Raw genomic sequence first — 11,064 nt, 5'->3', positions numbered from 1 at the left:
ATTGCTGTATGTATTGACTATTGGAAAAAAAAAACAATCAATAAAGTTTTACCTTACCTTACCTTACCTTAGGTTAGGTAGAACTTTATTGGAAAATGTTTTCAATTGGCCACAGCAAATACAGCAATTGTTCATTAAAAATAAACAAAAAATAATAAAAAATAAAATAAGAACAAAGAGAAATAAAGAGAAAGAACGAGGAAGAATTAAAGTGTCACCAGACATTACCAACAGATTACTGAGCTACGTAAGCAAAGAAAATATATATGTATTTATTTAATTATTTAATTATTGGAATAATAATATCAAACTCTTGGTATATAAATTAAAAAAAACATCAAATTCAACCTTTCAATATAAAAATATGGAATTCAATTATAAAAAAACAACAATTGAAATTCAATTATTTGTATATGATGTTACATTTGTATTTTTTTTTTTTATCATTTTTTAATGAAGAAGATTTAAAGTTATTTTTTATTATTTAAATAAAGGATTCTTTTTATTTTTATTTAATATTCAAAACCCGATAATTTAATGACGCATTTTCTAAATTAAATATTTATTAATTCATAATATTTTGTGGAATTCAATGATTAAATAAAAAAACAATTGAACCTTCATTATGAAATAAACATACAATATAATCGATTGTTCAAAAAGAAAATTAATCTTTTAAGATATATTTCAACGAAAAAATGAAAAAAATGTTTTAAATTAAACCATTTGATGAAACCGTTTTATTCGTCGATATATCTTTATTTATTTATTAAGTAAACTTTAAATAACAATATTTAATTTATTGAAGACCAAAAAAATAATTAAACACTTAAATCAGAACCAACTTATAAAATGGCGACACTAATAAATAAACAATAATAAAATATACGATCAAAGGTAACAAATCAAGCATCTTCCTCCAAAGCTCACGTCACGTGTTCGCGCACACGGGGCTCGCCCGTGATTGGCCGAGCGTGCGCGTCGCGCCCACGCGCCCGCGCATAAGGCCCCGCCTCCCTCCTCCTCGCCGCGCACTTCCTGCCTTCGACGCCGCGGATCTGAGCTGCTCGTAAACATCATGGCGACGGCGGCGGACAACGAGGAGGAGCTGAAGAAGGAGCTCACCTGCGCCATCTGCCTGGACTTCTACCAGACGCCCGTCATCCTCAAGTGCGGCCACAACTTCTGCCAGATCTGCATCACCACCCACTGGGACGAGAACGGCGAGAACTACGGGTACCAGTGTCCTCAGTGTCGCACGGTGAGTCCTCTCGTCCTCAGTCGCACCTGGGACCTCATCCCTTATCTTCTCGCGCTCACCTGTCCGTCTCTCCGCACAGGTGTTCCCCAAGAGGATCTTCACCAAGAACTACCTGGTGCAGAGTCTGGTGGCCAAGCTGGACCACCTGAACTTCCTGTCGCCGGCGGAAGTCAAGTCGTCCGAGGAGAAGCCCGTGTGTCGAGACCATGGCAAGGAGCTCAGGTGGTACTGTAGGGTGGACCAGAGGCCCGTGTGCGGCGCGTGCAGGGACAGCAAGGCTCACAGGTGTGTGTGCGCGTGTGCGTGTGCACGAGCCCTCTTAGAATCTGAATCAAAACGGTCTAAAAACTTGACCATAAATGCGAATTAAATGTATTTAAATGATGGAAAATCAATTAAGAATTTGAAAAACTAATGATTTTTTTGTGTAGATGTTTTGTCTGTTGCATGTTATCTCGAAGGCGTTTGTTGATGCCTTGTGTGACCTTCACTCACTGTGTGAAAGTTGATAAACCGTCTCCCGTCTGCTGTGACCTCGAGCTCCATAACTTTTCCCAGGCATCACAGCATGACATCACTTCCTGAAGCCGTGGAGGACATGAAGGTACTCGACCTCCTCGCCCCCCCCCCCACCCTCCTGTCGTCTGACCTCTGACCCCTTGTGTTTTTGTGTTTTTGTTTGTCCAGATGATGCTGCAGATGCAACTGAGGGACCTGAACTACAAGAAGCACCTGTGTCAGAAGGTCAAGGGGTCGGAGGAGAGGACCAAGAGTAACCTGCGGGTGAGTCGTGTTTGCCTCTCCTGTTGCTAGGCAACCGTCGCCAGCATCAGCAACAACAACAGCTGCTGCTGCTCGACTCTCAGGATCCTGGAGACGGCAGCGGAAAATATCTTTCACACGATTAATCATAAATACTTTTGTGATGATATTAAAAATCCTTATTGTGTAGTTAAATAAAATACATGATTGTAACTTTGTACAAACATGTTGACTAAAAAGTAAAGGCAAGAAAAATGATAAAAAATGCTTTAAAGGTGCTGTATCCTCTTGTCCTCAGTCATCGCCCGGGATATTGCGGGATCTTATTGTAGCCTTAGCTGTAAAGGATGTGAGACGCCATCTAGTGGCCGGAAGTTTAATTGCAACACCAAAAAAACACTGAAAAACTTTTGCATCAAAATCGTACATTTTTAAAGAAATATCAAATAGATGTTAAGTTTTAAACGATAAAAGGAACTTCGCTAAAAATCAAATGTGATTTTTAAATAAAAAAACGTTAAAATTGTTGTATTAAAAAAAAATTATACGAACATGTTTGTATTAAATACTTACTAATACTACTACTACTAATAATAATAATATATATTTATTTATTACTGTCCATCATGGATGATGACAGTCATCCTCTGAACACTGTCATCAGTGAGCAGAGAAGCAGATGCAGCACGAATGCTCCTCCCATGATGCAACACTAATAGACTCGGGGACTCATTCATCCCTCGGGCTATTAAATTGTACAATTCTGAGTTCGGGGGCAGGAGTGGAGTGAAAGTATCTGGATGTTCTGTTCCATGTTAGTCTTTGTATCTTTTGTCTTTATGTTCTTTGTCTTTATCTTTAGACTTAGATTGTATCATCTTGTTCTTTGTCTTTATCTTTAGACTTAGATTGTATCATCTTGTTCTTTCTCTTTATCTTTAGACTTAGATTGTATCATCTTGTTCTTTCTCTTTATCTTTAGACTTAGATTGTATCATCTTGTTCTTTCGCTTTATCTTTAGACTTAGATTGTATCATCTTGTTCTTTATCTTTATCTTTAGACTTAGATTGTATCATCTTGTTCTTTCTCTTTATCTTTAGACTTAGATTGTATCAAAAGATAATCATGTACTTGATTAAAAATATATATATATTTTTGTTGTACATATAAAGTCAAAATGCTTCATCAAGGGATGAAATACAAAAACGAGTGACAATATAAAAATATATGTGAAACAAAGTGTCAGAAAAGCTCTTTTATGAGTTTTATATTCACCTCATGAGGGTCAAAGGTCGAATTACTGCAGAGAACCTGTGTAGGATGTTGTGAAGAGAAAGTCACACGTTGTGTTGACGAACGTTGTCGAGAACATCTGAAGAGAAAGTCACACGTTGTGTTGTCGAACGTTGTCGAGAACATCTGAAGAGAAAGTCACACGTTGTGTGGAGGAACGTTGTCGAGAAAGTCACATATTGTGTTGACGAACGTTGTCGAGAACAGCCGAAGAGAAAGTCACACGTTGTGTTGACGAACGTTGTCGAAGATCTGAAGAGAAAGTCACACGTTGTGTTGACGAACGTTGTCGAGGAACGTTGTCGAGAAAGTCACATATTGTGTTGACGAACGTTGTCGAGAACAGCCTAAGAGAAAGTCGCACGTTGTGTTGTCGAGAGTTGCACGTTGTGTTGTCGAGAGTTGCACGTTGTGTTGTCGAACGTTGTTGAGAACGACTGAAGAGAAAGTCGCACGTTGTGCTGTCGAGAAAGTCGCACGTTGTATTGTCGAGAAAGTCGCACGTTGTGTTGACGAACGTTGTCGAAGATCTGAAGAGAAAGTCACACATTGTGTTGACGAACGTTGTCGAAGGTCTGAAGAGAAAGTCGCACATTGTGTTGACGAACGTTGTCGAGAAGATCTGAAGAGAAAGTCACACGTTGTGTTGCTAAATGTCGTCGATGACTCATCTTCTCGTCTTCTAACCTGTGAAAAACGCTTCGTCACGGCTCGTCTGGTTCCAGCTGAGGAAGCAGAGGCTGAAGGAGAAGATCGAGGCCGACGTCGGGTCGCTGGTCCGGTTCCTGCTGGACGAGCGGGACTCCATCCTGGAGGGTCTGGACGCCGAGGAAGGGAGCGCCACGGCCGCCATCAACCACAACCTGGCGGGCATCGAGGACGCCACGGCCGCCGTGCAGAAGACCATGGAGGACATTTACAGTCACCTCGGCACGGACACGCGTGTGGAGGCGAGTTCTGTTGATGCGTATCACGACACAACTGTACAATTGTAGTACTGTATATTAGTAATGTGGAGTACTCTGGTGTTGTAGTATTTACAGACCACATGACTCTTGACGAAGTCGTAACTGCTTTCATTTGTTTTCAAACCAAAATATGTCCAAACATCAGCTTTAAAAGCTGCTGGAGTCACTGTATCCTCTCGTCCTCAGTCATCAACAGGATTTAATTGTTCTTTTAGCTGTGGAGGACGTAATGACTGCTGCCATCTAGCGGCCAAAAGTTTAATTACAACATAAAAAGTCTCAAGTTATACACCTATTACTAAAATGTAAATTATATATATTATTTAAGTCGAAAGATTACAACTCATCATGTATAAGAATATTTACGGTTTCTGGTCGAGTCAAAAGAAGGAAAAATATTTTTTATTATATATTATTATATTTTTAATAATGGAAAAGTAGTATTTTTTTTAATCTGAAAAAATGTAGTGATGTGTCGCTGAAGCTTCATGCAGCAGCGTCATATTCTTTAGAGCACAGTAGGGGGCGCCCTCAGCTTAAAAACGATGTGAGGTTTCAGCAGAATAACTGTTCAGAGCCATAAATAATGGAGCAAAGGGTGACATCTAATGAAAAATGAGTGCTTCATGAAACCGTGTCAGTGTCTTCAGAGTCCACTAGATGGTAGTGTTGTGTCGATGAAGCTTCATGAAACCGTATGATTATCTTCAGAGTCCACTAGATGGTAGTGATGTGTCGAAGCTTCATGAAACAGTGTCATTATCTTCAGAGTCCACTAAATGGTAGTGTTGTGTTGATGAAGCTTCACGAAACATGTCATTATCTTCAGAGTCCACTAGATGGTAGTGATGTGTTGATGAAGCTTCATGAAACAGTGTCATTATCTTCAGAGTCCACTAGATGGTAGTGATGTGTTGATGAAGCTTCATGAAACAGTGTCATTATCTTCAGAGTCCACTAGATGGTAGTGGTGTGTTGATGAAGCTTCATGAAACAGTGTCATTATCTTCAGAGTCCACTAGATGGTAGTGATGTGTTGATGAAGCTTCATGAAACAGTGTCATTATCTTCAGAGTCCACTAGATGGTAATGATGTGTTGATGAAGCTTCATGAAACAACTCATCATGTATAAGAATATTTACGGTTTCTGGTCGAGTCAAAAGAAGGAAAAATATCCTTCAGAAAGTTTTTTTAATAATGGAAAAAATAGTATTTTTTTAATCTGTAATATAAAATGAAATTGTTGCACATTTATTGTAATGTAACTCATGAGAGAAATGAATAGAAACCTTGTCTTGATACAACATGAAAAATGAATACTTGTCAATTATGTTATGATACTTTAAATAAACAAAACTTATATTATTTAATTAATAAAGGAGCAAATTAATGGGAAATGAGAAACATAAAATGTTAAGTAAATAAATATATTGTGTAATTTGATTAAAATTAAATTATTTTTTTTAAATAAAAGGGTCTCATACATTATATTCATATTGAAAAAAAACAATCACTCAAAGAAAATATTCTCATTTAAAAATGTTTAGAAATAAAAAAACATCATAAGTTGAACAGTTTTCCTCAGGAGGGTCAAAGGTCAAGTGTGTCGGTCTTTGTTCTCACGTGAGTTTCTTCTCGTCCTGCAGAGTTTGGCCAAGTTAACGGACGAGTAAGTAAACCACTAGTTCGTCGACGCTCTTGTGAAGTCGAGTCTCACCCCGCCCGGTGTTGTTTCGCAGCCTCGTCACGGGGACCCCGTTCCCGACCCCGGAGCCCACCAGCTGTCAGACGGACTTCACGGAGTTCACGGGCCCTCATCAGCTGATCCTCTGGAAGAAGATGATGCACCTGCTGCACACCAGTGAGTCTACACTGTAGCCATTAGCTCCCGTCTACCACTTGATCCTTCCTTTGGTGTTCCAGTGCCTCAGAACCTGACCCTGGACCCGGACACGGCCCACCCCAACCTGCTGATCTCGGACTTCGACACCAAGGTGGAGGAGGGCTGCGTTCGCGCCAACGAGCCGGACCTGCCGTCGCGCTTCACCCGGTTCTACGGCGTCCTGGCCACGGCCCAGTACAGCAGTGGTCAGCACTACTGGGAGGTGGACGTGAAGGACAAGGGCGTGTGGTACCTGGGCGTGACCACCGAGTGCAGCAACAGGAAGGGCTTCATCAGCCTCACGCCCTCCGCCGGCTACTGGAGCATCTGCCTGCAGGACCGCCTCTACGCCAACGGCGAGCACGGCCGCTTCACCATCGCCGACTACTGGAACTCGCCGCGCGTGGGCGTCTACCTGGACTACGACCACGGGCGCGTCAGCTTCTACGACGCCGTCACCATGAAGCGCGTCTTCATGTTCGAGACCAGCTTCGCCGAGCCCGTGACCCCGTTCTTCAGCCCCGGGAAGAACGACCCGTACAGCAGGATCCAGATCTGCCACTACTACTGAGTTTTTGTCTTTTTTTTTTTTTTTTTTTTTTACTCTCGGACATTTTACAAGGTCGTTAATGTCGTCACTTTTTCAATTGAGCCATTTTATGAATATCCCTCCGTTTTAATACACGTTACCTGTTGCACTGTTTTTTATTTTTACTTTTAAAAGCTTCCGTTTTACCAGAACATGTTGAAAGTCTTATATTTGCTCGGGTTTGTTCATCATGTGATTGTTTCACCTGCTGCTACATAAACACTCGACCGACGCTCTCGTGTCTGACTCTTGATTTGAGTGTGTTTTTGTTTCATTTTCTTTGGTAAAAATCTAAATTATAGAATCTTCATCTAAAACATGTTTGTAGGTGTGAGTAATATTGTGTTGGTGAGGCTTCGTGATACAGTCTCGTACTTCTCAAAGACCCCTTTCTGCTCTACAACATTTGGAACAACTAGTACAAACGGATAAAAATGTTGAATGAAAAGAACTGTGGGTAATAGAAAAAATGTAGTGATGTGTCGCTGAAGCTTCATGAAGCAGCGTCATATTCTTTAGAGCACAGTAGGGGGCGCCCTCAGCTTTAAAACGATGTGAGGTTTCAGCAGAATAACTGTTCAGAGCCATAAATAATGGAGCAAAGGGTAACATCTAATGAAAAATGAGTGCTTCATGAAACCGTGTCAGTGTCTTCAGAGTCCACTAAATGGTAGTGTTGTGTTGATGAAGCTTCATGAAACATGTCATTATCTTCAGAGTCTACTAAATGGTTGTGTTGTGTCGATGAAGCTTCATGAAACCATATGATTATCTTCAGAGTCCACTAGATGGTAGTGATGTGTCGAAGCTTCATGAAACAGTGTCATTGTCTTCAGAGTCCACTAAATGGTAGTTGAAGCTTCATGAAACATGTCATTATCTTCAGAGCCCAGTAAATGGTAGTGTTGTGTCGATGAAGCTTCATGAAACCGTATGATTATCTTCAGAGTCCACTAGATGGTAGTGATGTGTTGATGAAGCTTCATGAAACCGTGTCAGTGTCTTCAGAGTCCACTAAATGGTAGTGTTGTGTTGATGAAGCTTCATGAAACCGTGTCAGTGTCTTCAGAGTCCACTAAATGGTAGTGTTGTGTTGATGAAGCTTCATGAAACATGTCATTATCTTCAGAGTCCACTAAATGGTAGTGTTGTGTCGATGAAGCTTCATGAAACCGTATGATTATCTTCAGACTCCACTAGATGGTAGTGATGTGTCGAAGCTTCATGAAACAGTGTCATTATCTTCAGAGTCCACTAGATGGTAATGATGTGTTGATGAAGCTTCATGAAACGGTGTCATTATCTTCAGAGTCCACTAAATGGTAGTTGAAGCTTCATGAAACATGTCATTATCTTCAGAGTCCACTAAATGGTAGTGTTGTGTCGATGAAGCTTCATGAAACCGTATGATTATCTTCAGAGTCCACTAGATGGTAGTGATGTGTTGATGAAGCTTCATGAAACAGTGTCATTATCTTCAGAGTCCACTAGATGGTAGTGGTGTGTTGATGAAGCTTCATGAAACCGTGTCAGCGTCTTCAGAGTCCACTAAATGGTAGTGTTGTGTTGATGAAGCTTCATGAAACCGTGTCAGTGTCTTCAGAGTCCACTAAATGGTAGTGTTGTGTTGATGAAGCTTCATGAAACATGTCATTATCTTCAGAGTCCACTAAATGGTAGTGTTGTGTCGATGAAGCTTCATGAAACCGTATGATTATCTTCAGACTCCACTAGATGGTAGTGATGTGTCGAAGCTTCATGAAACAGTGTCATTATCTTCAGAGTCCACTAAATGGTAGTGTTTTGTCGATGAAGGTTCATGAAACGGTGTCATTATCTTCAGAGTCCACTAGATGGTAGTGATGTGTTGATGAAGCTTCATGAAACGGTGTCATTATCTTCAGAGTCCACTAGATGGTAGTGATGTGTTGATGAAGCTTCATGAAACGGTGTCATTATCTTCAAAGTCCACTAGATGGTAATGATGTGTTGATGAAGCTTCATGAAACAGTGTCATTATCTTCAGAGTCCACTAGATGGTAGTGATGTGTCGATGAAGCTTCATGAAACGGTGTCATTATCTTCAGAGTCCACTAGATGGTAGTGATGTGTTGATGAAGCTTCATGAAACAGTGTCATTATCTTCAGAGTCCACTAGATGGTAATGATGTGTTGATGAAGCTTCATGAAACGGTGTCATTATCTTCAGAGTCCACTAGATGGTAGTGATGTGTCGATGAAGCTTCATGAAACGGTGTCATTATCTTCAGAGTCCACTAGATGGTAGTGATGTGTTGATGAAGCTTCATGAAACAGTGTCATTATCTTCAGAGTCCACTAGATGGTAATGATGTGTTGATGAAGCTTCATGAAACGGTGTCATTATCTTCAGAGTCCACTAGATGGTAGTGATGTGTTGATGAAGCTTCATGAAACGGTGTCATTATCTTCAGAGTCCACTAGATGGTAATGATGTGTTGATGAAGCTTCATGAAACGGTGTCATTATCTTCAGAGTCCACTAGATGGTAGTGATGTGTCGATGAAGCTTCATGAAACGGTGTCATTATCTTCAGAGTCCACTAGATGGTAGTGATGTGTTGATGAAGCTTCATGAAACAGTGTCATTATCTTCAGAGTCCACTAGATGGTAGTGATGTGTTGATGAAGCTTCATGAAACAGTGTCATTATCTTCAGAGTCCACTAGATGGTAGTGATGTGTCGATGAAGCTTCATGAAACATGTCATTATCTTCAGAGTCCACTAGATGGTAGTGATGTGTTCATGAAACGGTGTCATTATCTTCAGAGTCCACTAGATGGTAGTGGTGTGTTGATGAAGCTTCATGAAACGGTGTCATTATCTTCAGAGTCCACTAGATGGCGTATCTGCACTATTTTCCTTTGAACTGTTCTAATGAAACATAATTTTTAAACTGATGGCACCACCTACTGACCTCTGAACAACATGACACTGTTTCATGAAGCTTCATCAGAACATCACTAGTACTGACATCAAAACCTTTGCTCAACCATCACTAGAAATAGTTAATTTGGTTACACCAGGGGGAGCCAGAAACAAACACGTTCAATCTCCTCTAGCGCCACTTCAGGAAAAATAAAATAAAAAATATGAGAAGCAAGAATGCAAACACGGACACCACGGACTGTAACCTTTAATATGTACACTGCTGCGATCATAAACACCTCCCGACGAACACAAGTAGAGAAACACCTGCTGACGACACACTCGATGTTCACACAGCGACGCATGTTTGACTCCGGAGTAAACGACAACATTTTTTAGTTTGGCAACGACGAGGCAAAGAATTACAAAACAAGAACAAACAGGTAGAAAATAAATAAATAAAATACTTAAGTCATTCTCGTCTGGAGTCAGTGTGGCTATAGAGTGACGCACAATATTTACACAATCGTATATACACAATAGGTAGGTGAGGTGCAGCGACTAGTTTTGGTTAATAGAGTCTAACTAGCTGGTTTGTGTATATTTGTGCTTATTGATGAAAGTCTTTGGCAACAACACAACAACACAAACAAGGTTTTCTTTTGTGTAGAGTTTTGTGTACAAACTTTGACCTGAAGTGAAGATTGTTGTACTTTTTAATAACAAAGACACAAAACGCTGATGAAGACCTTTTAGTTTGTATATTAATACGTAGAAAAGTCGGATTAAAAGTGTGTAAATAACTTCTGTTCTTCTTCTTCTTGAATTTGACTTTGATCTGTGTTCTACTGCAGGTATTTGTACACCTTGATTTATGTTCTACTGCAGGTATTTGTACACCTTGATTTATGTTCTACTGCAGGTATTTGTACACCTTGATTTATGTTCTACTGCAGGTATTTGTACACCTTGATTTAAGTTCTGCTGCAGGTATCTGTACACCTTGATTTATGTTCTACTGCAGGTATCTGTACACCTTGATTTAAGTTCTACTGCAGGTATCTGTACACCTTGATTTATGTTCTACTGCAGGTATTTGTACACCTTGATTTCAGTTCTACTGCAGGTATCTGTACACCTTGATTTAAGTTTTACTGCAGGTATTTGTACACCTTGATCTGAGTTCTGCTGCAGGTATTTGTACACCTTGATTTATGTTCTACTGCAGGTATTTGTACACCTTGATTTATGTTCTACTGCAGGTATCTGTACACCTTGATTTATGTTCTACTGCAGGTATCTGTACACCTTGATTTAAGTTCTACTGCAGGTATCTGTACACCTTGATTTATGTTCTACTGCAGGTATATGTACACCTTGATTTCAGTTCTACTGCAGG

General features: G+C 40.2%; 1 protein-coding gene across 1 annotated transcript; it reads left to right on the top strand.

The window, feature by feature from the left end:
• The first annotated feature begins 1,030 nt into the window (after positions 1–1,030).
• On the top strand, positions 1,031–6,990 carry trim47 (tripartite motif containing 47). Its single transcript, XM_087806976.1, has 8 exons — positions 1,031–1,261; positions 1,341–1,546; positions 1,820–1,865; positions 1,949–2,044; positions 4,044–4,268; positions 5,934–5,956; positions 6,027–6,148; positions 6,211–6,990. The coding sequence occupies exons 1-8, from the start codon at positions 1,079–1,081 to the stop codon at positions 6,738–6,740; spliced, it is 1,431 nt and encodes a 476-aa protein (XP_087663102.1). The 5' UTR covers positions 1,031–1,078; the 3' UTR covers positions 6,741–6,990.
• Positions 6,991–11,064: the final 4,074 nt, after the last annotated feature.

This window comes from Callionymus lyra, chromosome 14 (assembly GCF_982586985.1).
Source record: "Callionymus lyra chromosome 14, fCalLyr1.hap1.1, whole genome shotgun sequence".
Lineage (NCBI taxonomy): Eukaryota > Metazoa > Chordata > Actinopteri > Syngnathiformes > Callionymidae > Callionymus > Callionymus lyra.
The sequence above is the reverse complement of the archived record's forward strand: the minus strand, read 5'-3'. Positions and strand labels throughout refer to the sequence as shown.